Consider the following 26701-nt stretch of genomic DNA (forward strand, 5'->3'; position numbering starts at 1 on the left):
TTCATTGTGTGTGTTTTATTAGTAGCAGTATTAACTTGTTGTGTGAATGCCCCTTTTTTATGTTTGTTTTATGTCATCAGGAGAGGTGTTGTGATGAGAAGTGCAAGAAAGAGATAACGAAAGCCTTATCTCTTAATCTCGACTTTTAGTAAATGCATGATAGCGTCGCCCGTGATTTTTATCACGCAGCATTTTGACAGTAGGCGCTTTTGTCTGAGTTTGATTGGCACCGGTGGTGATACGGCGGCGGAAAGAATGTGCAGTCATGACATAGCCGCTCACACTTGTTTTTCCTGATTGCACGACACTATCAAGTGCAACCTTTTACGTAAAATTGAGAAAGGGTAACTTTAAATAGAATATCATTTGTATTTTGACATCCATTCATATAATATATAGTGAAGTTCAGCCCTCAGAATAGCATAAATCTGCGTATAATTGACGATCAATGAAATACATTTTACGGTTGGAGGGGGTAAACTAAAACTTTATTTATTTATTTATTTATTTATTTTCAAAACTCCCCAAAAAATCTTTTAAAAAATCCCCATTCATTCAAAAAAGCATTTCTACAGAGGGATGAAACTTTTATTTATCATGCCTGTTTAAAAGTGACAGAAAATCCCTCCGTCCGTTTTCCTGTACTCAGCAGGCCCGCTTGGAACATTTCTCAGCAGGATTTGAGTACACCCAGACCGGCGTCAGCAAATCACAGGACATACTGTACGCGCAATCACTTGCACTCGTCGTCACACATGACAGTTTGAGTCATCAATTAAACTCGCATGCAAGTCTTTGGAATGCGGGGAGGTAGCCGTGGAACCCCGCGCAAGCACGGGGGAGGACGTGCAAACTGGCATGAAGGGCAAATTCAAACTAGATGCGCATTTTAACATATCATTGTTATTGTTTCATGCGACATAAAAAGATGAAGCGAAGCCATATTTGTTTGTTTTGTTGTTATAATGTGACTTTTATGGAGTTATCGTTGTGAACTCAAAAGATTGCGCGTCAAAGTGTTTAACTAAAACTAATTGCAGTAGATAAATAAACACTTTCATATTCATTCATTGTTTATTTGCCTTATTTTAGCATAAACCTAAACATTAAACTTTATGTGTAATGAATCTGAAAATTATTTTTCCAAATCATTCAGCCCAAGTTACACAATAAGGCAGTAAAATCATGTCATTAATGTCATCATGATGCCATGAATGCTTATAATGAAAGAAAAGTACATCCTACTAGATATGAAATATTTAAATAACAAAGAGTGAAAAAAGTGAAGTTAATGTACAACAATGTTTTGCTCATAAAACATTGTCACTGTTAAATTTAAAAGCATGTATATATTTTTACAACAATAAAAGTCAAAGTTCAAAATTCCCCCCCAAAAAAGGGATACAGTAATACATTCTGTGTTACTACATAATAAGGGTAAAATGTATTTGTTACATTTTTAAATAATGCATATTGATATGATGTGGTGTTGCAAGGCTCTTTTATTGAATTTTAGATGAGTATATGGGGTTATTTAAAAAAAAAAAAAAACATTGTATCCAGTGGTGGGGAGAAGAATACAACAAGGAACAAGGAAAATGTGATTCCTGACAGTCACTAAGTTGAGCAGTTCAAGGGGCGGGGCCTCTACACGCTAGGAAATAAAAAGATGTCCCGCATCACTGCATGGCAACATTCGCACACTTCTCACAGGTAATCTTCTTGCCTTTCACACTCTGATATTCTACCCTTAACTTGTCTTTCTCAAATTGTTAGTTACATTAACTGCTTGATGCTTACTGTACATTATTTTCTCTTGTTAATTTTTTATTTATTTTTTTTAAATTGCTTTTAGAGATGCTTTTTCCTGTCTTCCTCATTCTGGGCATCTGCCTGGTGCCTGCACACTTGAAACCGACTGGTAGATGGAAATATTATCCTCTTTATGCTGTCTCAATCTTGCTACTTTGGTCAAATTAAGAATGTTTTTGACTTTATTTTCATCCTCTTCGCAGAACATCTTGGGAGCTCGTTCCTTCAACAATGTTTTGAGGAGGCCAAGCGGATTGTTGACGATGCCTACACATACTCCAGAGCAGAGTAAGTTCTTGTACTTTTAAAAATCTGCATGTTAAACTATAGTAAGACACGGTAAAACATACAGGATTGTCTCAGAAAATTAGAATATTGTGATAAAGTCATTTATTTTCTGTAATGCAATTAAAAAATAAATAAATGTCATACATTCACTTGGAAACACTTGAAGGTGTTAACTTGCACTTAATTAGTTAAGTGATTAGTTGAATAGCCTACTAGTATACTTTTTCATGATATTGTAATATTTTGAGATATAGGATAGTTCAGTTTTGTTTTAGATGTAAGCCATAATCAGCAATATTAAAGTAATAAAAGGCTTGCAATATTTCAGTTGATTTTGACTGAATCCAGAATATATGACATTTTTGTTTTTTTAATTGCATTACAGAAAATAAAGAACTTTATCACAATATTCTAATTTTCTGAGAGCATCCTGTAGACTTCTGGCATGGCTCAACAGTTTGAATTTAGAAACTGCAGTAATTTGGCACTTTGTGGATACATAATACCTCAAATAAATGACATTTTAATTTATTTATGTAACACTGCTAAGTGATAATTTATATTAAGTTAAATTCTAATGTTTTTGTGGAACAAAATGGCTAACTAAATATCTAAACTAACTTGCTAATGTGGCTAAATTGTGTAAATAGGTTAAATAAATAAATAACATTATGTACTTACTAACTAACTAACTAACTAATGTAGTTTTTGTTGGTTGAATGCTTTGTCCAATCAGGTAAATTCAAAATTTTGCCACCAGCCTAACATAAAACCTTTTTGTGTAATTATGCTAACCAACCAACCAACCAACTGACAACGAACTAACAGTCGTTGAGTGTTATATGTAGACATGTTAAACCAAGTAACATTGGCTGAATGCTTTGTTCAATTAGGTTGACTAATAACCTAACTAACCAAACAACAGTATACTATAAGGCTGTTTGTGTATGCTAGCTAGCTAGCTAACGAATGACTAAATAACTATCTAATGAGTGTTTTTATGTAAAAATGTTCACCAACTAGCCAAACAACATTAGCTAAATGCTTTGTTCAAACAGGATTTTGCGTGAGGCTAACTAACTTAGATAAGTTGACATAATTATAACTAACATTCCTTTCACTGCTATCGCTAGTTACATACCTAAAATGGAGTCAGATTAACTGACTAACATTGGCTAATGACTTTTTGTGCGATCAAGGTAACATTGTTTGATTGATTTTGCAAACAGACTTCAATGATTTAAATAAGATTGGATAATGTTTCTAATCTAATACATTTAACCAACCAGATGATAATAATAGTTATTAAACCAAGAAAACGCCTCAGACAGTCAGTCAAAAATGAGCGCCTTGCAAAAGTGACAGAAACTTCAACCAGGACATTATAAGTTGAATCCACCTGGGCACCTTCTTGTGACTAACAGGAGTCTGAGACGAGTGCGCAGGGACGTGGTGAGTCCGCATGATGCTCTGCGTCTGATGAAGCAGCCTCGTGGGGACACTCGCTCCTCCGTGAGGGCTGCAGACTACATGGCGCAGACTCTGCGTCTTGTGCAGCAGAGGGTGCACCGCATCCACAAACGCTCCCTCAATGCAACAGGTCAGGTGCAGAGAACGTTTGGGCGAATGGTGTGACGGTTTTCCTCAAAAATGAACTTTGCTCACATGGGTCATCGTCACAGATTTGCTCTCCGCGGAGGATCTGGAGAGTCTCAGCAGGATAACAGGATGCGCAGCTCAAATCAGGCCTCCGCCCTGTAGCAGCACACAAAACCTCGACAAATATCGCACAGCTACAAGTGTCTGCAACAACCGGTGAGCTTCTTAATTGTATGCTGTAATGCTGAAGCATTCCCACATATGTTATTGTGATTTTTATTCTCCACACTTTTTTTGACGCGTAACAACTCCCACACAATACTAGCAATTTACACTTTTCAAATTTCAACTAGCTTCAAAAATTCACGCTTCCCGGGGTACATATCGTCTCATTCCACATTACTTCCAGTATTTGCACAATTTAACATTTAATATCAACTTTCCCCATTCATTTTCAATGGGACAGACATTAAACTTTTTCCAAGTATCACTTTCCATGCCCACTCCCATACATATCAATGATCATCATTACCAGGTGTCTGATACTGCTCGGTGGCACAGTTGGTAAAGTGCATTGTCCAGTAACCAGGAGGTCATAATTTTATAATTTATCTCTCAATTTACTTCATAAGCATTCCACATACATTCAATTCTTAGCATTCAGCTTTCAGCATTCCCACGCAATTTCTCCAGAAATTGCACTTAGTCTAGTTATTTTTCATTTTCTCCTCATTGACACTGCTGAAACGGACCATTTTTAACTATTTTACAATGGTAGTCAGACACTTGATTTGTTTTGTTTTTTTATGTCACTGCACAAAAAGCGAAGTCAAATAATGTTTTGTTTTTTTTTCTGCACAGAAAACCACAGGTGTTGAAACGGCACTGTTGTTTGTGTAACATGTTGGGCCATATATAAGAGAATGTATACACTTCCTTTGAGGTTTCTCAAGCTCAATTTGTAAGGACAAATGTTTTCTTTGTAGACAAAATCCCCGCCTGGGAGCCTCCAACACCCCCTTCTCCCGCTGGCTTGCTGCCGATTATGACGATGGCATCTCGGAACCGAAAGGGTGGCAGCCTAACCGAACGTTCAACAACTTTATACTTCCCCTGGTACTTGCGCTGTAACCGGAATCTCGCTCGTATCTGCTCATGCGATCGAAAATCCAATCGCGTACGTTGCGCCCTCAGGTCCGCCAGGTGTCTAACAACATCCTGAGCACGACGGACGCGGGTGTGGTCAACGACAGGGAGTTCTCGCACATGGTGACCTTCTTCGGCCAGTGGAACGACCATGACCTCTCCTTCACGCCCTTCTCGCCCAGCATCCGCTCCTTCAGCAGCGGGGTCAACTGTGACGATAGCTGCGAGCGCACCGAGCCGTGCATCCCCATCGCAGTCAGTCCCCGAAACTCAAATAATAGGCCCGAAATTAAATTCATTGTCTTGAACTTTTTGCCAACTGTTCCCATTAAAGATTCCTCCCGGCGACCCACGCTTGCCCACCGGCCACGATAGCTGCATCCCCTCGTTCCGATCCGCCCCCACTTGCGGAACGGGATTCTCGGCCTACAACTTCGGAGGAGAGCCCAACAAGCGGGAGCAGATCAACGCGCTCACCTCCTTCCTGGATCTGGGCCAGGTGTACGGCTCCGAGACCAAGCTCGCCCTCAGCCTCCGGGACCTCGACAGCGACGGGCTTATGCTCGTCAATTCCGAGTTTCATGACAACGGACGGGAGCTGCTGCCCTTTCACCCTCTGGAGGTCAACATTTGCGCCACCCGCGCGCGTGTTACCAACGACACCAATGCCAAAGAGGTTCCATGTTTCATTGCAGGTCAGTCGTCTTGTAAATGGCTTCGAGCTGCCCAGAAATTCGGTTTTTCACCTTATGGTCAGATGTGGTGCACTGTTTCACAACATTTATTGAGCTTTTAAGTTGATCTCGTCTCGCTTTAATCACAAAGTTACAAAATGTTTTCGTTAACTAACATTTTTCACCGAACGAAAACTAAGCCCTCATTCATAAACAATACATTTTCATTGACTCATGAAGACGAGATAAAAATGTCGTCCACTTAATAAAGACTGGACTAAAATCTATGGACTTTTTAGTATATGAACAAAGATGAGCCAAAATTTATATGATTTTGGTGGTTGTTTATAACTTAACATTAATCCAACGACTATAACGTTCCAAAAATTACGTTACTCACTTAACGTTATGCTGCCTAACTTAGCCATAGTAGCCACTTGTTGATATACTGTAACTGTGTGTGAAGTTGTTTTTCAACAAATAGGTGAAAGAAAATTAAATTAAATTTTATGTGAAATTGTTTTAAGAACAGATGGAACTTTTCATTGTAAAAAGACTACAATGATTGTCCTAATTAAAACATAGGCAGTTTTTGTTGACTTAAACTAGACCAATAATGTGTTTTCTCGTTCTCAAATAAAAACTAAAAATTCCCGACTTTTAGTCAACTAAATGTTGACGAAACAAAAACGGGATGAGGTTGACTAAGTACGATAGAAACGAACAAGCATGATTGAAACTGGAATAAATCTGAGACTAAATTTAAAAATGGCAGATAAATGTAACACTAATACACAGTCAATTCCATTTTGTGCCATTTAGTAGGGATGTAGAAACAACGACAATATCGTGATATTGCGATATTAACATTAACGTCGTCATCATCTCACACTATTAAAAGCAGCACATCTGCTAAAAAGGCGAGATTATATTCCATTTGTGCAGTTCTAGCACCCTCTGGTGGTTAGTTTATTAGTGCAGTGTAATTTTAATTAGGAATATTTTGGCCACTCTTTCATATAAATCAGTCATACTAGTAATATTTTTCAACATCCATCCATCCATCCATTTTCTTAACCGCTTAGTCCTCAAAAGGGTCGCGGGTATTTTTCAACATCTCCGTAAAAAAAAAAATTCCATAGGAGCACATGAGAATGACATGGCCAAGCCTATTCCTCCATCACTGCTGTTATTATGTAAAAAAATTACAATATTGTGCTTTCCCCCCAAATATGAGCTTATTATTATTATTATTATTATTATTATTGGCAATTTTGTGAGTTTTTACACAGGATCGTGAGCTTTTTTTTTTATGTCGCTGACCTCCCCACAATATTGTGATAACTATTGCATCGTGAGGTTCATATTGTGATATTTATCGTATCGTGATGTTTGGTTATCATTACATGCCTACGATTTAGTGAATGATGTCATGTCTTCCAGGTGACGTCCGTGTAGATGAGAATATCGCTCTGACCAGCATTCACACTATGTTCTTGCGAGAACACAACCGTCTAGCCCGTGCTCTGAAGAGAGTCAACCTGCATTGGGACAGCGAGACGCTCTACCAAGAGGCGCGCAAAATCATGGGCGCTTACACGCAGGTCAGATCCATTCAGCATGCCAGCGTTAGTTGGTTTGATTTCCAAAATGTGACTCCTTAACTCATCCACGTGTCTTAGGTGTTTGTATTCCGCGACTATCTGCCGCACATTGTGGGCGACGAGACCATGCGCAGGCTGCTGGGACCTTATCCCGGCTACAACCCAAACGTGGACCCCACGATCTCCAACGTCTTTGCCACGGCAGCCTATCGCTTTGCTCACTTGGCCATACAGCCCGTCTTAAGCCGCCTGGGCTCGGACTACAAAGAAGATTCTGACTTCCCCAGCGTCCCCTTGTTCAAAGCCTTCTTCACCCCCTGGAGAATCGTATTTGAAGGTGAGCTGCACCAAAATGAGAATACCACAAGTTCCCAATATCAAAAATAGATACATGGATAAATTACCCATACTGTAAGTTATCTATATGTCTATATGCGATTGATTGACCCGTAACACTACCATACCTCATCTGGTTTTGGGTTATCTGGACAAGAACTATAGAAAATGAATTGAGGGATGATTTTTGTAGGTTTTTTTTTCCCTAACTAATGCCAGCTAGCTCACAAATATTTCTTGACAACTCTCGTGTTGTACCGTCATAGAAATGAATATACTGTACCAATTTAGTTGTAAATGCAACGAATCTGTTCGAGTGTAAAACAACATGATATGATTATATTTAAAAGAAGCTTACTATTATCACTGCCAGCCGAGTAAAATTGAATCTTTGACGTCTATAGCCGTCAATGGCAGTGAATGAGTTGAAATCAGTGTAGGATAATCATAATAAAACAATATATTACTGTGTCATCATATAGATTAATCTGACAATTATAACAGACTTTTGGGAGGTCCTTGATTCTGTTGGAGAATAAAAGCGGACTTAAAGGTGAACCTTGTGGGACACCTTCATTAATAATCTGAAAGAGAAAGTCAATCCAATTTTTTTTTTTTTGGGGGGGGGGGGGACAATAATAGGTTCTATGTATCCCCACTAATCTAAATATGGTATTCACAGTGACTCAGGTCTCAGGTAACAACCAATCACAGCTCAGCTTCAGAAAACAGGTGAGTTGTGATTGGTCGTTGCCTGAGCCCTGAGCCACTGTGATGTCGTCAGTCGACAGCAATTGGCAAAATGGCCGCTCCCTGAGATCAGCTGAATTTTGCTGCATAACTCATATTCCACAAATGTAATATTTATCAGAATGTCAGATTCAGACTAGTGAGGTCACATTTAACATATGATTGTTAAGAAATATTTAAGATTGACTTCCTCTTTAAATAACAAAATATAATAAATTACTGCTTCTGCTGGATCTTATTGTGCTCAGCTACCCCCATTGCAAAGTCAGCACTTGATGGTGCACATTAAAACTTCTCATTGTTACTTCTATCCCTTCAGGTGGCATTGATTCACTGCTACGTGGTTTGGTGGGCCGTCCTGCAAAACTGAACACTCAGGACCACATGTTGGTGAACGCTCTGCGGGAGAAGCTCTTCCAGTTCGTGCAGCACCTGGCTCTGGACCTGGGAGCCCTCAACATGCAGAGGGGACGCGACCACGGTTTGCCCGGTCGGTCACACACTGACCTCCACGAATCAGGATTTCCTTTTTTCCTCATTCATCAATCATTATCATTTCCTCATACCCTCTCTTTCTTTGTTTACCTCTCTAGGCTACAACGCATGGCGCAAATTCTGCAACCTGTCCGAGCCCAGGAACCAGGCCGAGCTGGCTCAGGTCCTGAATAACACCGACTTGGCCCGCAGGCTGCTGGAACTCTATGGGACACCCGCCAACATCGACGTCTGGATGGGCGGCGTGGCTGAGCCATTTGTCCGCGGCGGCCGTGTGGGGCCTTTGTTTGCCTGCATCATCGCCACGCAGTTCCAGAGGATCCGCCAGGGTGACAGGTCAGCCTTATACCTTGACGGATGGATGGATGGATGGATGGATGATATGATATGGATAGATATGGGTGATATATACATATATATATATATATATATATATATATATATATATATATATATATATATATATATATATGATATGGATGGTAGGTAGGTAGGTATGGATGGGTGGATGGATAGATATGGATAGATATGGATGATAGATAGATAGATAGATAGATATGATGATGGATGGATGGATGATAGATTGATATGGATAGAGATGATAGGTATATGGATGGAGAGGGAGGGATGGAGGGAGGGATGGTTGGATGGATGAATGTATATGAATAGATATGGATGGATGGATAGATGGATGGATGATAGATACGATAGATGGATGAATATGTGGATGAATGTATAGATAGATAGATAGATAGATAGATAGATAGATCACGCTTCCTATCAGCTAATGAAGCTCTTGACCAAAATCCCAAAGGCTGTGGTACGAGAACCCTGGCGTCTTCTCAGCGAGGCAGAGAGCCTCCCTGTTCACCGCCTCCATGTCGAAGATCATCTGCGACAACACGGGCATCGTGAGGGTCCCCAGAGACGCCTTCAATATCATATCACCGAGTAACCCGCTTGTAAATTGCAACAGCTTGCGGCGCGTCAACCTGGCGCCGTGGAGAGAGAGGAGCTGTACAGATTTCTTTGGTGAGAAAATTCATATCGCAGTGTTTTGTTTTTATTATTATTATTTCATTAATCTTTCATCACATGTAGTCCCCCCCAAAAATGTGTTTTTTTATGAAGTAGGTGCCAACATTGAAATCATAATAACTATTATGTGATGTTTGATTTTGCAGAAGATGGTCGTTGCCCTGATCTCCCACCCGATCCCGAAGAACAAGTCAGTACTCACATTCTGAAACTATCTAATACTGTACAATATATACAAGCAAATGTCTTTTAATTTGGAGTCTATTGTAAAATGGCTAAACTTTATTTTCCTTCTTGACATACAGCAAATAATTCCCAGCGATGAAATGGATGTTCAGGTAGTTATCAAGCATTTTATTAATGTATTAAAACTGAAAGTTGCAATTTGGCTAATCAAGTGTATGACATTTAATTGTGGGTCTAAAAGCTTATTTTTATGTCTTTCTTGACATGCACGCCGCAAAGGTTGAAGAGAATGAGCTTGATAATGAGGTACTTATATCTTGTTTTTGACTCTTATTTTCATGAACATTTCATGTAACGCATAGCAGTGACACAAGTAAACAATACAATAATACAGTTAACATTACTTACTATTTGGTTTCCAATTTTCACGATGCCTGGAAATGCCACAAGATGGTGACAAAGCCCTACTTTTTTATAAGACAGTCTAAATGAAGCTCCTCCCCCACTTAATCCCTTGGTTCCAAGATGCCGAAAGATGGCGCCAAAGCAATCATTTTACTTTAGACATGGCTTTGGACTCAGCTTAAAACAGAAACTAGGTGAGTTTCTAGCTAATCATAGAGGATAGTTTAAAAAAAAAAAGTGAATATGTAGAGCAAGAACTGCTCACATTGGCAGAATCAGATTTGTATCCACATTGGAAAGAGGTTTTTCCTATTCCAGTGCTAGTATACAGTACTGTCAGTCAGTACCAACACCCCCATAACTTCCACTTCTTCAATTAAATGTAGTTCTTCTTGGTCTACAGAAGGCATCGCCACTTCTTAAAACCTAAATTGTGTTCTTCATTTGCGCCACTGGAGTAAAGAAAGCCTTAAGCGCTTCTTTTGGAAACTCAGAATATTACATAAAATGGCTCTCTTGTCCAAAAATTGACAAATAATGTAATCTGGTAATTAAAACATAAAATAAAATAAAATTCTAGTCTAGACTAAAATCAATTTTACCCTACTTTGTCGTCACTACTCGATTGAATACAAAACAGTACAACAGAACGAAGATAAAAAGCACCATCTGCTGGACCAAGTAGTCCAAAATCCACACGTGGCCCAATTTTTTTTTCCCCCTCCTTTTGTTTCCCTGCAGCTTTTCACTCCTTGAGAAAGCCCCAGCTAGCTACTCGGCATCGTCATAACCCAGCGCCTGTCTGCCCTCATCGTCCGCTTTTCAGTGAAATCTCCACTTCAGGTTATCTCCAAAGAGCAGAAGCATCGCCACCATCTTTCATGCGAATTACTGCGTGCATGGAGTCAACGTTGCGTTCTGCGTGCGTCACTTTCTTCAGGCCGACTGACACCAGCACTCCCTCAAATGTGCACATGGGCGGCTGACTATGATCCATGCGGTGAAATGTTTTGAAAACGTTGCCCTTTCTGTTACAGCATGCATTTTGTCTTAAATTTTGTTTGTGTTGTGATGATTATTTATGTAATGATTAATGAAGCATAAAGGCATGCACAAAGGCTTTTTATAATGAATCCTTCTCATCTGTTTCTGTTCTGCACTTAATTAAAAAAAAAAAAAATGGAAGAAAAACAACGCTGTGGTCATGTGGTTCATGCTGGTGTTCTTGATTTGAGAAATTGAATCACTTAAAAACAAAAAAAAACAAAAATGAAAACTGTTGTAATACATCTATTTATTTTGTTGTTTTAATTATAATACACAAACAGGGCATGCGGATGGCAGATGACAACTTGTCTAAAGTGGGAAGACAAGAATCTTGGATTGTGCGATAATGTAGAATGTACTGTAGATGGCGCTATCGTTTTATCTTTTTTTTTTTCCCTCCTCACTTAGGTAAGTAGTTACCTTTGGCTTGATTTCTATTTCATTTCCCATATTTATATTCTTTGTGAAACCTAATCTCATATTTGTTCACAATTATTGTGAATACACTTGAATTGAATTATACAAACTATAATATTTTTGACAACTCTGGAGACAGCTTCATGTAAATATTATTGGGGCTGGCAATGTTTTAACAGAAGGATGTTTTGACACACAATATCTAGACAGTATTAGGAATGAGATTAGAATACATTTTTCCTGTTGAATTATGGGAAATGTAGGATACCAGTATTTGAATGAATGAAAGCTAGAGCAGAATAAACCTGCTGTCCATTTGGACCTCAAGGATCGTCTGTGATGCTTTCAAGGACATTCTACAGCTCTCTGAACTTATCAGTCCATCATAAATTACAGCTTTGTAAGCGCACAACTTTATCACTTCGCAGACGTTGGACAAATGAGATCTCCCACCACATTCCTCCAACTAGTGAGAGGAACAGAGACTGTGGAATTTTCTTTTGTAAATCTATAAATCTGCATGACAGTATGAGTCCAAGTACTGTATATGTAAAGTGTGCCGGGTTGCGCTTTCACTCCTCCTCCCCCAGTGGTTTGAAACGAGTGCCACGTAGTCCACCAGACTGTGTACGTGTGTAAGTGCGTGGGGGTGTGTGTGCGAGCGTCTGCAGGCCCCCGACACAGTGCTCCCGGGGTAATGGGAACCCAGTATTTATGAAACAAGAGGAAATATTTGAATTATCTATGTCTGTTAGAGAGATTTGAGCTTGGACTAAATGTATTTCAATAGTCTTAGTTGTTGCTAAAGAAAAATAGATGGGAAAGCCATTTAAAGAAAATGAAAAATTTATGTAGTTTAAAGGTTTGGGTGACCTTAATGTGATGTTTTGCATGTTCTGCCATGGCTGTGTGGTTTATAATCCAGTTGCCTCATACAATCCAAATCGTCATCCTTTTTCTTAATGTTTACGTTTGTAAATGTATGACTTTTGGGCAGTGCGTCTCAATTATTTTTTGTTACGGATCCCTAGGAAGAAGAAAACATTTGTTTATGAAATACAGCTCTGCATAATATTGTATCCATGTGAAAACCTAAGCGCTATATAAAGATGAGATGAGTTACACACCCTGAAGAAAATATATAAGAAATATAGACCTTTTAACACAAATACCGTTTTTTTAGTCTGTGACGGAAAGGATTTGAAGTGCATTCATTTGCCTTGAATTAAAAAAAAACACACACACACACAAAGTAAACGATAGTCCCACTGCCACCTACTGTAGTGGATATGCAATTACACTTTCTTCCAGCACGGCGAAAACAACAATGAGGTTTCAATAAGAAAACCATGCATAACTGGACAAAGTGCAATTTCTGGAGAAATTGTGCGGGAATGCTGAAAGCTGAATGCTAACAGGTGAATGCTAAGATTTGAGAGATAAAATTTTATTTATTAAATTATTTATTTATTTATTTATTTTTAAAAAGTGGAGAATATAAATCACAATCACATATGTGGGAATGCTTCAGCATTCCCACATATGTGATTGTGATTTGTCATTAACAAATTCGCATATTTATAAAAGGGAAATCCAAAAGTCCATATTTGCTGCGAGTGTGCACAGTCTTGCTTTAAATGCTCTTCAAAAGGTACACTCAATAAAATTCCTCTGTCTGCACACTGGACTCAAACAAAATGTCTGCCAGATGTTGACCAAATGAGGGCATTTTAAATTGATGTTGATTTTAGCATCATGAGAAAATGGAGACCCTTCTCCTGTCTGAATTTGATCACATCTAATGCCCTTCTTTTTCCTTTTGCTTTGTTCCTTTTTTTTCTTCGAAAAGTTGAAGTTGATATGACCGGAACAGAATTTGGAAGTAAGAATATTTCCCTAAAATAGCAATGTTCTTTCAATATGAACGCGCTTTCTAGCAAGATCTTTACCAAACATTTGATAGATCATTCATAAAGCATCAGAAGGAAAGTGGCCCAACGCAACGCCCCTGTGGAACACCACAGGATATTTTTACTTTTAAAAATAACACTCCCCGTGTTCTGCCAGGTCTAATTCATCAGAGTCAAGAATTGATTCAAATTCCTGCAGCTCAATCGAACGGCCAAAAATGTGGACCTGAAGTGGATTCCAGCAACAAAAGAACTTGGCTAATTCCTTACAGATGTGTAAGGGAGTGAGAGGAGAAGTGAAAGTTCAGTGCATTATAAGCAAAAAAAAAATCAAAAACATCAGTGACCCACTGCAGCTGGATTTTCAGCTCCTTATGCATCACTGTGCCATGTTTTTCACTTTTTGAAAAGAATTGAAACACAATAAAGTGCTTGCTAATAGAGAAACACAACAAAGCAGCACGGCAGTGAAAGTCATTCAAATGCTCACTTTAGAAGAACTTTTTTTTTTTTCCCACTGACTATTTCTCCAGCTCTCCTCTCAATCTACAAAGACGTGTATAATTATGAAGCATAAACTTATATTTATCTTCTGTGTGCGCAGTCCAAGAGGTTCTGCAGGGAGGAAGGCTTCTGTGACTCCATTTGGCTTCCATTCAGGCCCACAGCTTGCACAAGATGGACCAGCAGCCTCACGTGATGGTAAATGATGATGATGTCTGTCCCGTCTGTTATCTGAGAAGTATAAGACTGCCTCTGAGTAATTTACCGCTCGCTCCTAGCTACCGTTAACCCTTGACAGGGAATTCACTGAAATTCTCTGAATATCTCGTGGGACCTCAAGTTCTGAACTTAATTGGTAACGGTTCAATGAGCCCGTTTGTAACCTGAAACGTCCATGAATGGATGAATGGAATTAATTGTTCCAGCCCAAGAACTAAGTTATATCTCTATTTCTTTAATCAGTGTGTGATTAAAACAGATCTAATGGAATGTATAAATAAGTGAAAACAGACTATTATAAAACAGTTTAAAAAAAATAAAAAAAATGTTAACGATTATTACTCAGTAAGAGGACTAAAGCTCCTCCATTGGAAGTCTTCCCTAATAACATGGGAATTTTGTTTCCCAAAATCAAGTGTTTTTGTATTATTATTATTATTATATCTATTTAATTTGTAATTCATAGGTGTATTTTGGTATGCCGATTTTTCTGTAAAAAAAAATTCACAAATTGAGATGTCACATTGTCATTTAAAACATTAATTTGCTACAAATTTCTTTTGATCTTTTTTATAAATTTCCTTTTTCTTAGGAGCCGTCCTGACTGTTTATTAACGCTATTTATACATGTTTGGCAAAAAATTCTATATTTATAACCAGTCACAGAGAAGCGTGACGGCGTCAACAAAATGGCAGCACTAGCAATATTAAGCTAACATTAGCATTGTAAACAAGAACTTGTTTATAATTAGTTTTTATACAACGCTAATGCCTCTAATTCTGTGACTGGCACAAGTCTGAAGTATACTCTGTGTGTGCGGAGGTGGGTTAGACCAGGTGTTGGTAATTTCACAGACACTCTCAAGCCGGTGAGTTTTAAAAAAAAAAAAGCCCGATATATCAGCATATGTGTCCTTCCTTTAGTCTCATTATTCCAATTCTATTCCATTATAATTTATCAATTGTTAGCTGGTAAAATCAGCAAGCAACTGGTTACTGCATGTGAAACTTTTCTCCAGTCGTCCTCAAAGGCAAAAGTAAAAAAAAGAAACACCACAGAAGTTTGAAAATTTGGCAGAAAGAATATCTCTCTCTCAGTGCTCCAGGAATCTCTTTTCTAAGATTGCACGGGGACACCACACTTGACGCAAGCTTGGCAGCCAATAGGAGAGCAGCGAGCGAAAAAAGTGTTAATAGCTTGCAGGTGTCATCACGGTCTCGACTCTTCAATCTGTCTTCATGGCTCACTTGTGGCACAAATGGGACTCTCCCCAGTGATAACGACCAAATGGCACCGGATCAAAGCCTTTGCATCCACGTAGCGACCACGTGCCCGAAAAACAAAATTTCCTGTGAACGCATGCAACAGCAGGAACGCTCCCGAGACATTTTTTCACAGTGTTGGGATCACGTAGCAAAGCAGGCTGAGCTCCACATCCTGCTCTAACGTCTGATGAGCAATTAAGTTAAAAAACTAGTGAGCGTTGGCAGGCATGGAGTCGATCTGGTGACCACACAAGTCACCGGCACATTTGAGGACAGGAAGGATGCACGTGGGGTCAAAATGTCACGACTGCAGCTGTAGTTTGCGGTGAATCCGATCGCTGTTGATTTGTGAGGGGCTGCATGAAACCAAAATCACGAGAGCTGAGCCAAAGTCACCCTGCGGTGGCTTGTATAGATTATTTTTTCCTATACAAAGGAAAATTAAAGGCTTTAATGTTTCCCAAACTGAGCATTATACTGTAGCTCTGGCGTTAACAGCAGAGGCTGTGATTTTATCGGATTTTAGCAAAGCAGTTGTAAAGTTTAACGTGGCCACTCTGCCAGCAGAACGCAGTAATGCAGAGGTGTTTATTTTTTCAGTGTAACTAGTGCAGTTTATCATCAATGTAAAATTAAAGAGCCATAAAAACACCAAATAAACTACAAAAATATTGTTTGGTACATTTTTTTGTGCACCATTGTTTTTTTGTACACCCTAAGTGCTTTATTTAAAAAAACAAAAAAAAAAAAAACAATACCAATTGTGTATTGTATCAAAATTAGCATGTTCGAGAGACATGTACGCAACTAGCGCCTGAATAAAATAAAAAAAATTTTTTTTAAAAAAACAGCCATAGATTTGAATAGATAGATACGACATGCTTTGAGTTAAGCGCTAACATCCATCATTTCTATTGCCTTTTGAGACTCGTTACCTTACCAACATGGCCGCCACATTGCTGCATTTTTCAGCCTGCTCTCATCTACTGTAATGCTACATTCGAAGAAGGTGGGAAGTCAGAATTATCTAACTTGGATTGTCTCAGTTTTGACCTCGAAGCTTTCGAGGCAAATGTAAACAACAAAGATGGTTGATTCCCAAAAATTGTTGGTTGTTCTGGTTAATGCAGTCAATCCAAATCACGTTGTGTTAAGTGGGCTGAGTCAAATAACTCAATTAAAGTAGCAACTGACAATTCCGAACATTTCTGCTAATTCCGCAATGCTTCATTTCCATGGCGTATTGCATTACTTTTGACTAGCATACAAACCAGGCCTATTTTTTTATAGTAGTCAAACATATTATCACATTTTCAAGAAAAAAAAATCCTCACAAATCAAATTACAACGATCTAAAGTGCAATGTTTTTCAATGAGCAATGTGTGGCGTTTCACCGAGGGAAAATGGTGCATTCGGGAAAGTGGTAAATCGGATTTAACCCACTCGGATTGTGTCAGTTCCAACCTCAAAGCGTTCGAGGCAAATGTAAATACAAGACATATGTTCATGTGACACAACGTGATTTGGAATGGCTGCGTTAACTCGAACAAGTTGAACAACAAAGAACGTATTGGAATCAGCCATCTTTGTTGTTTACATTTGCCTCAAACGCTTTGAGGGCGGAACTGGGAACTGAAAGTGGGATAAATCCGACTTCAAACCCTCCTCCAATGCAGCATAAAACCACCATTTTCATTTGTGACGTAAATATTTACTTTGTGCTGCGAACCAAAATGTATCAGAAGTGCTCACTGTTAAATTAGTTTGACCATTTTGTGGTGCAAAAATGACAAAGAAATGACTAGTTTTAAAGACGCTTGGGACAGCAGGGCCAGACAGACGTCACATATTCAGTTATATGACAAGTATCAGACTTGTGTAACCACCCCATAATGCCAACTCACAACTCCGCCTCCTCCTCCTCATCTCTAAGTGCATGTGCAGACTACAGGAGTGGAGAGATGTGACTTTCACACTTTTACTTGCCTCCTGTGTGCTCTCCGCGTCATCCTTCCAACTGACATGGTGGATTTGTAAATTGAAAAACCAAGACAAGTGCCAGGGTTGCAACTGCAAGTGAGTCCAACATGGGATTACGCATTGGCACGCCGCTTTACGCATTCGTCTGCGTCTATTTATTTGTCTTGACCCTTCGAGATGCGCGTTGCCAGAGGCACCCGGCGCCCCACCAAAGGAATAACCCCAGAGCCGCTCCCAGGCAGACACTGCAGTGGTCTCACAATGGCAACATTTTCAGCATTTTAAGCCACGGCGCCGAGTACCAGCCGGCCAGACGTCGGGGCGCGCCGCAGGAGCAAGTGCAGCAGAGACCGATCACCATCATCAGCGACGCCCAGCAGCGGGCGCCGGAAACCCCGCAGCAGCCCCCGGCTCACCGGCCGGGGTCCGAGGCGCTCCCACCCGCGCTCCAGCGGCTGGTGAGAGGCAGGGAGCACCGCCGGGTCCAGGACCAGGCGAGCGAGCGCAGCAACGGCACCGAGGCCAAAGTAACCGTCAGCCCGCCTCAGCCCAGGAGGGAGGACATGATGGTCGCCGACGACCCCTACGACCCCTCAAAGTACTACGATATGGACCACGACAACCCCTATTACAATCACTACGACGTGTACGACAGGCCCAGGTCCAGATCATCCAGACCCGGATATGGCACAAGGTACCATCAGTACGGTAAGAGGGAGGGCTCGGTTCTGTGGACACCATCGAGACAGTCTATCAATCCGGGTTCACGCAGCGGACACTTTATTAGGTACACAGCACAATTCAATGACGTCATCAACCCTAACCCTAAATCAATTTAAAGTAAAATTATAAATAACACATTAAATAATACATAGGCCTACTAATATTACAAAAAATATATAGTTATAAAACAATCTTAAATTTCATTAAAAATAATAATTTCAGAACATTACAATAAAATAAAGACAATTAGATATGCAATAATCATTGTGAAATGTATCAAATCAAAAATATAATGTAAGCAAAACCTTAAATAATAATTGTATTAACGCTTATTAAATATTAAGGTGATGAGATTATTTATTTAAATAAAATGCAATAAACTAAGTAATAGACCATAATAAATGTGAATATCATGTATTAATGTAATGTATTTAAAAAAAAAATTCTTAGTAATGAATGAGAAAAATAATGTTACTAAATTAAACCTAACAAATAAGAATAATGTAACAAAAAATAATAATTCTGGCTATGAATATAATAAAAAATGTAATAAATATGAACAATACATATTTTAAACACAAATTCCATAAAAAAAATAATAATAATCTAATAGTTTTTACAATAAAAAAATCTAGAATTGCTGAATCACAAACATCTGTCATGCCAAAGATAAGACAAGTCAGTAGTAGAAGGCAGACCTCTGCCAAGGCTCGACACCTGTGTCCAGTAGGTGGCGGTAATGTCATGCATGCTGGTACTGTGAACTCGCATTTCACAATGATAAATCAAGCTGTCATATTAATAATGGGTTAAATTACACACAAAAAAAGCTCTCACTACACCCACAATGATGTACATATTATAACATTGTATTGTCATATAATCATTGTAAAGGCAGCTCTTCGATGTTGTGTTTGTTAAAATGACATCATGCCCTGTATCTCCCAAAATGTACTTCAATGAAATCACAATATCTTTATTGCAGGTCTTCCAGACCTGGTGCTTGACCCATACTACATTCAGACTGCTGCTTATGTGCAGAGCACCCCCATGTACAACCTCAGATGTGCAGCTGAGGAGAACTGCTTGTCAAGGTAGGCTGTTAACATTGTCAGCCATGTGTGGCTTTGAAATAAAACAAAACAACATGGCAGTTGGTGTGATTCAGAGTCAGGGCCATGACTTGAAAGTGCTTGTGGCGAAACGAGGAGGTAAAATGAGCCAAATCCTTCCAGTGACGGGCCTGCAGGGGCGGACTGGAGTAAATGTAATCATAGTTTGTCTGAGGAAAAGAAGCGAGAATGGTAAACACATCAGTGAAACCCGACAACCACGTGCCTTGCTTGCTATTTTCCACCCGCCATTTAAGCTCGGGCTGTTTTCCCTCAGAGGCTACACCTCAGGTCAGGACACCATTGTTGGAAAAAACAAAACAAAAAAACAAACATATTCTCTCTTCTCTGCAGCTCGGCCTACTCGGCCCGAGACTATGACACCCGAATGCTGCTGCGTTTCCCCCAGAGGGTCAAGAATCAGGGCACGGCAGACTTCCGGCCCAGCAGGCCGCGCTACGCCTGGGAATGGCACAGCTGTCACCAGTGGGTACACACAAATTATAGTGGCTCATCACCACAATATGGAGTACAATATCTGGTTCTTTGGGTCTAGTTGTGGTTAGGGGCAGAATGACGTCACATAGTTACTGTTTAGCCCTGTCTTTATTTTACACTTTTGTTCAAAAGTGTGGGGTCACTTGAAAATGTTACTTTCAATGTTCTCAAACTTTTTACACCAAGTACCACCTAAACAAATACTTGGTTCTCCAAGTATCGTCATCTTGATGTTACAATACAATAGGGCTGACTGCTGAGTGTTCAAACTGAGATGAACTTCAGCAGTGATTATTTTACATACCACTAGAGGGAGTCCTCATACCGCACATTGGGAATCAGTGAGCTTAGCTAGCTAAAATTGCGAGTTAAGATAGCTAGCTAGCTAGCTAGATAGACAGATAAACAGACAGACAGCTGGCTTTGGGTCCCAGTACCCCTAAATGTTATGGTATTTTATTATTATTTATTTAAAACAAGTGACACAAGTGTATAGTCACTCAGTAGGCCTACTTGTTGAAATACTGTATAGTATTTTAAAAACAAAAATACAGCACCCCCTTGCCTCAAAAATGGTTTGAGGTAAAAGGCAGTGGTCTTTCAGTGATACAGTCATAGTGTAAGTATTTGGCTTAAACCAGGATATGTGGTTCTACCACTCAACACTAACACACTATTACCATTCCTAATTTTTGCCGCTTTTAATTGCAACTTACTGTTTATGTTGTTAGGTAGGTGTTAGTTGACATTTTTTTTCAAAATAGGAAATGTTTCAGGTGGTCAGAGACAGCGCCTGTGTTTGAATCGGAATGAAGCTAAGCTGGCTGTTGTATCATGCACATGTTCTAATTTTAAAGATCCGAGAACCGCCCCTGGAGTACACCCTTGAGAACTTGAGTGGTTGCCAACCAGTCATAGGTACATATATTGTAGACAGACAATTCACACTCACATCTGCACCTATGGACAATTAGTCTTCAATTAACAAAACATGCAATTTTTTTTTAAATGAAAAGAGGAAAAATAAACCAGACAAACATACAGAGAACATGCAAACTCCACACAGAAAGACAAGAGCCGAGATTCAAACTCAGAACCACAGAATTACGAAGCAGACGAGCTAACAACCACTTTTCACGGTGCTCCCCTGAGCTCACCACGGCGCAGTAAATCTTAGAAAATGATCATGTACTCACTGCATAGAATGAGCAGAGGGCAATTACTATGTATGTGCCTTGGAGGTGAGTCTCCTCGCTTTAAGACTAAACAGATGACCTTGCGGTGTACGGTCTATTCTTTGTCACTAAAATATTTTTGCTGAGCAGTGACATTGACGTGTACCACTTTCCAACAATATGTTCCAATTATGGTCATTGTCATCATTCGTTCGCATTTAAAAAAAAAAAAAAAAAGGCCCATTCATGTTTTGGTAAAATGAGGTAAATTAACACTGAAATATGATCAATATTTGCAAATTAGAGTAATATAATATCACAATATCACAATCGTATGCCGTAGTTGTTGCTAGAGAAATCTAGGGCGAAATGCTCAAATTGTTACCTTCTTATGTGAGCAAACTTCACATGAACCGTCAGTTGTGTTCATTTACAGCGCAGACACAGACGTTGTAAAACTAACAGCTAATGAGCCCTTTTTCCTTAATGGAAAAGTAACTGGCTTCTTGATTTCCGCATAAAAAATGACCTCATTCCAAAGTTATGTGTGGAGCAGAAAAAAAAAAAAACTGTCTGTACAAATCCTTCTAAATTGTGAGCATGTGACAAGCTCCAAAATATGGCTGGTGTATGCTGTGTTGAATTTTTTTCAGGTTACAAAGTCATCTGATTGCTGCATTGAATATTTCAAATGTACTTTATGCTAACCACATTCAAATTATGGTCACAACAACATCATGTCTACCTGTGCAATTAAATTTAAATTAATTATTGTAGATAAAAATACATCCTGATTGAGCTTTTATTTTTACATGAGTATTTTTTTAATTTTTTTTATCTAATATGCAATGTTAATTGCATCATTATTTAAGTACACTTTTTGTTTTTGATGATCACTCACGCCAACACTACTTTGTATTTATATTGGTCATTACTGTGTTAAAAGGAGAGCTACTGGTAAGTATTTTTTTTTAGGTGGCATAGGGAGTAAAAAGATTGACAATCACTGCATTAAACAGTGGAGGTGTGAAAGAATGTATTTACTGGGAACAATAACATGGCGGTGTGGACCCACAGGCACTTTCACAGCATGGACGAGTTCAGTCGCTACGAGCTGCTGGACTCCGCCACGCATCGGTCGGTCGCCGAGGGCCACAAAGTCAGCTTCTGCCTGGAGGACACGTCCTGCGACTACGGCTACTACAGGCGCTACGCTTGTACCTCACACACTCAGGTGCTGCTAATTAGCTCATGGAAGGGTGGGCAACGTATGGCCTGCACTGAGCATTTGCATGATCAAGAGTCCTGTAATATTTGTTGACATAATTTGATTTTGTTTATTTATTTATCTAATTAAATAGTTGGTTTGTTAATTTATTTGAAATATGCAACTATTATTAAAATAAACGTGTCTCTATTTTTTTTAAATTTACTAATACATTTTAAATAAAAAATAAGAAAAAATATTTCACATATTATTATTATATTATTATTATTATTATTATTAAATAATTGGTTAATTGAAGTCAGGGGTCACCAAGGAAATATACAGGACTGTCTCAGAAAATTGGAATATTGTGAGAAAGTTCTTTATTTTCTGTAATGCAATTAAAAAAAAAAAAAAAAAAAACTTACCAAGCTTATATGGAACATTTTTAATATAAACATCATGCAAATCAACTTGTGATTGTGATTGGTTAGCTAGGATCCAATCATGAACCAGAACTGTTGACATCATCCAAATTATGTGTTTATTGGTTTATAATTATATATTGCCCACTGCAATCATCTATGGGTCTGAAGGTGTTTTAATAGGTAAAAAGTGTGATACAAGTGAAAAACCATGTCAAAACCATCAAAATGAACTAATTCTCTGCCTTTATTTCCACAGGTAAAATAGGGTAGCCTAAGTTAATAAATGATATTGTTAGTTTTTTTGTTATTGTGGCTTCTCTACTTTCACCATAACAGTTTCTTTAGAGTTGCTCTCAAACTCATAACTATATTAAAAATGATTGTTTATGTAGATTCATACTGGTGCTGTTTATTTTGTAGGGTTTGAGTCCAGGATGTTACGACACTTACAACGCAGACATCGACTGCCAGTGGATTGACATCACTGACGTGAAACCAGGGAATTACGTCCTCAAGGTGTGCCTGCCGCAAGGAAACGTCACCAAATATGTACTTACTGCATCCTCGTCTTCACCGTTATCTTCGTCACTTTTTTGTCCGCAGGTAAGCGTGAATCCTTTCTATCAGGTTCCAGAGGAAGATTACACCAACAACATCGTGCGCTGTGACGTCCGCTACACGGGCAATTACGCCTATTTGTCTGGTTGTCACATGGCAACGTAAGAACCGATTTGCCATACCTTTACACATGATCTTTTAAGTATTATTTTCCATCATGATTCAATGTTACTTTCCAGGTATTAATGGAGGAGAATCGTTCACAGCATCTCAACTGTGTGGCTGACATTGAGGATGACTGAACATATTTACAACACAAGGAGTCATTGTTTAACACAGTTCAAAATGTCGGAATACTCATAGTTTATATAGTTTAGACAGAACTAGAAATGATTTTCATTGCATGCCATGTCCCTTCAATAATTGTTTTCTTAAGATTTGGATGTTGATTTTCCTTCCTTTCTTTCTGGTTTCTCATTTCTTTCTGAAAAGCTCTTATTTTTTTTATTTTTTTTTATTTTTTTAGTATTGATTGTTCTCTACTTACTTGTGAAATATTGTAATAAGAACCATTAAAATCTTTAAAATGACTATTACAAATAACACAATAACATGCCTAATTTTTAAATCACAATGAAAGTGTACCAGTTGTTTTGGGGGTTTTTTTTCAATAGCAAAATGTGTTCACTATTAATATTATTTGAATAAAAATTTGTGATACTGTATCATTTGCAAGATCAATTTGAAGTCACTCGGTCTTGCAGTGTGTGTGTCCGTATGCGTGTGTGCAAGCGCGCAATCTGTCTGTCTATCTGTCCGTCCATCCATCCATCCATCCATCCATCTATCTATCTATCTATCTATCTATCTATCTATCTATCTATCTATCTATCTATCTATCTATCTATCTATCTATCTATCTATCTAATCTATCTAATCTATCTAATGTTGTTGATTAAAAGGTCACATACAAGTACCGTACATACACATGATTTACCCCGTCCAATCGCCACCAGAGGGCGCTAACGAAACTACCTTGTGGAGGTGGGGGGGAATAGTAAACAATTGAGTTTCGATATGTACTAGTGTCCTTGTAGATCAATCGCGTCATCAAGTCCTTGAACAGAGATATTAATCCATGATGATGATGATAATAATAATAATAACTTCAGTTTGTATTCAAGCCAAGGATGTCGAGCGTATGACCCAAGTACCCGGATGTCCACCGAGAAGCGTTCAGCACGCGATGCATTGTGGGATATGTTGTATGGTTGTCACGAATGCGCCCCCACTCCCACCCCCCGTATACGAACCCTCGAGACGAGCGTGCTAGCACGCAAGTACGAACTAGCGAACTATCGTTCTTATTTTAATGCGCGGCCATTTAGCTAGCTGCTAAATTGGACGCAAACCGTGCGTGCGTGTGTCTGTTTACGTGTGTACGTGCAAGAGTGTCAGCTCACGCTGGTGTGTTTGCCATTAAATGTTGTTACTCAGGACTTAAGTTGTACACTATAGTTGTCGTTATGCATCCTATCAGCGTGTCCATTCCGTCTTTTCGTTCAGAAAACAATCACATCGAGAGGGGCTACACGGTGAGTTTATGTCTGTTTTGTGTTGTGGTTATGTGTTGTCTGTGCAGGGAAATGTATCCGGGTTTTTTTCTTGATCCTTTTGGATTTTAAGACCACACACTGTCAGTGCTCTGTGCTCTGTTAATATACAACAACATTCCCGACCGTGTGACATTCCAAACTGAAAGTTAGGACAGTCCAGTTAGTTGGTACAAACGTTCAGGTGTCAAGGGTTGCTTTTTGGCTAAACTACGTTTCCCAGAACGCACTGTAACATTCGTTAAGTTCATGGTAATTAACTCCAAAATGAGTAACATTCCTCCTTCTGTGGAGCTTTCGATATATTCATATGTATTACAGCTGTTTTCAATTATAATTGGTCGTCATTTACATTTATTTTAAACCATTTTTGACAGTGTTTTTTCTTTGTTTATTAATTTTTTAAAATTCAGGCATTCATATTGCTACCTAAAATTGGTCGACCCGAACCCCAGTTTTCACCAAGTCATTCATCATTGAGACACTATCTGTATTATTTATTTCCATTGTAAAATAAGTGTCTTGATTCAATACATGTTGGTAAATAATTATTTAAAATGTTCCCTTTTCACAAGCAGCTAATATCAGCAGGGAAGAGTGGGGCTGATAAGAGGAAGTTTAACCGTCATCACCGCATGTTTCCTCCTGATAATCACTGACACATCAGCTGTCAGTCTCGTTTGACTGGAAGTGGATCAGGATGCAAACATCCCTCCTTTTTTTTTTATGGTCGTTCCTCTCTTTCAGGTGTTTCGAATTGACGTGTTGACAAGCGGAAGGCAACATGCTGTCGAGAAACGTTACAGTGAATTCCACTCCTTGCATAAAATGGTGAGCTGACTAAGCATCACACACTTCTTAAGTGGGATGACGTCATCAAGCAGACTATAAATAAAGTTGAGTTGAGTTGAGTAATCCATCTTTGCTCATTTTCTCTTGGTGATGGTTGTATCGGCTTGCATGTGACCTTATTGAGTGTTATAGAAATTGGATGGCGTGTTGGCAAATAGGAAATCTCAGCCACAAAAAAAAAAAAATCTGTTCATCAGTTTGTTTGCACTCTCAGCCATAAGTACTTCCTCTTCCCATTTTTCATTCTGAACAGAGCCCCTTAACAGAACATTTGTTGCTCACGTAAGCTTGTCTGTTTGCATCACCTTGGCCATCTGGCCTTGTTTGAGTCCAAAAATAATTGACAAGACGGAATAATATGATGATTGGCAAGAAGGGATAATATGATAAAGATGACAGTTTATTTATAGGGCTATTTACAGATAGAATGAATAAACAAACAGAGAAAGTAGAAAAAGGGAGGTCATTGCTCATTTTCTTTCTCTATTAATTTTTTTTTCTTTCATGTTTTCAGCTGAAGAAGAGCATAAAACCGCCTGAGATGCCGTCCAAGCATGTGAGGAACTGGGTTCCCAAAGTGCTGGAGCAGAGGAGACAAGGGCTGGAGCTCTACCTGCAGGTACTTGTCAGCACTACACCTGCTTGTCTGCCATTTTGTGTTTGCAACAGTACCAGCGGTCTCAACATTAGACCATAATGAACTGATATGCTCGCGTGTAGTGAACAGTGCTTGTTTATTGTCACTTCTAGTTAAAGTTTAATCATTAAACAAAGAGTATTATTGTATTTTTGGACATGCTGAACTAGCTTATTGTCACTCATTTAATATTGAAAAGGCGGCGGTAATGAAATGAAAAA

General features: G+C 38.9%; 3 protein-coding genes across 5 annotated transcripts in view; all 3 read left to right on the top strand.

Annotated features, from left to right (window-relative positions):
• The first annotated feature begins 1746 nt into the window (after window positions 1-1746).
• On the top strand, window positions 1747-11527 carry mpx (myeloid-specific peroxidase). Its single transcript, XM_077497276.1, has 16 exons — window positions 1747-1921; window positions 2016-2100; window positions 3525-3700; window positions 3783-3915; window positions 4686-4815; window positions 4894-5100; window positions 5180-5540; window positions 6963-7123; window positions 7202-7460; window positions 8529-8699; window positions 8803-9040; window positions 9519-9736; window positions 9889-9932; window positions 10048-10080; window positions 10208-10234; window positions 11075-11527. Exons 1-16 carry the CDS (start codon window positions 1858-1860, stop codon window positions 11087-11089), a joined length of 2322 nt encoding a protein of 773 aa, XP_077353402.1. The 5' UTR covers window positions 1747-1857; the 3' UTR covers window positions 11090-11527.
• Window positions 11528-17622: 6095 nt separating this feature from the next.
• loxa (lysyl oxidase a) lies at window positions 17623-24103 on the top strand. 3 transcript variants are annotated; one of them, XM_077497234.1, is made up of 7 exons: window positions 17623-18385; window positions 19386-19494; window positions 19867-19998; window positions 22263-22419; window positions 23241-23336; window positions 23424-23539; window positions 23618-24103. In XM_077497234.1, the coding sequence occupies exons 1-7, from the start codon at window positions 17785-17787 to the stop codon at window positions 23622-23624; spliced, it is 1218 nt and encodes a 405-aa protein (XP_077353360.1). In that variant the 5' UTR covers window positions 17623-17784; the 3' UTR covers window positions 23625-24103. The 3 variants fall into 3 exon arrangements, with proteins under 3 accessions (XP_077353360.1, XP_077353361.1, XP_077353362.1); XM_077497235.1 differs by having other exon boundaries at window positions 18226-18371; XM_077497236.1 differs by lacking the exons at window positions 17623-18385; window positions 19386-19494; window positions 19867-19998 and adding an exon at window positions 20393-20629.
• Window positions 24104-24648: 545 nt separating this feature from the next.
• The window catches only part of snx24 (sorting nexin 24), a 5015-nt gene continuing 2962 nt past the window's right edge, over window positions 24649-26701 (top strand). The window contains exons 1-3 of the mRNA XM_077497259.1: window positions 24649-24973; window positions 25739-25822; window positions 26358-26462. Of these exons, the coding sequence (XP_077353385.1) occupies window positions 24905-24973; window positions 25739-25822; window positions 26358-26462 (258 nt within the window). The 5' untranslated portion in view covers window positions 24649-24904. The remainder of the gene's footprint in view (window positions 24974-25738; window positions 25823-26357; window positions 26463-26701) is intronic.

This window comes from Festucalex cinctus, chromosome 15, assembly GCF_051991245.1.
Source record: "Festucalex cinctus isolate MCC-2025b chromosome 15, RoL_Fcin_1.0, whole genome shotgun sequence".
Taxonomy (NCBI): Eukaryota; Metazoa; Chordata; class Actinopteri; order Syngnathiformes; family Syngnathidae; genus Festucalex; species Festucalex cinctus.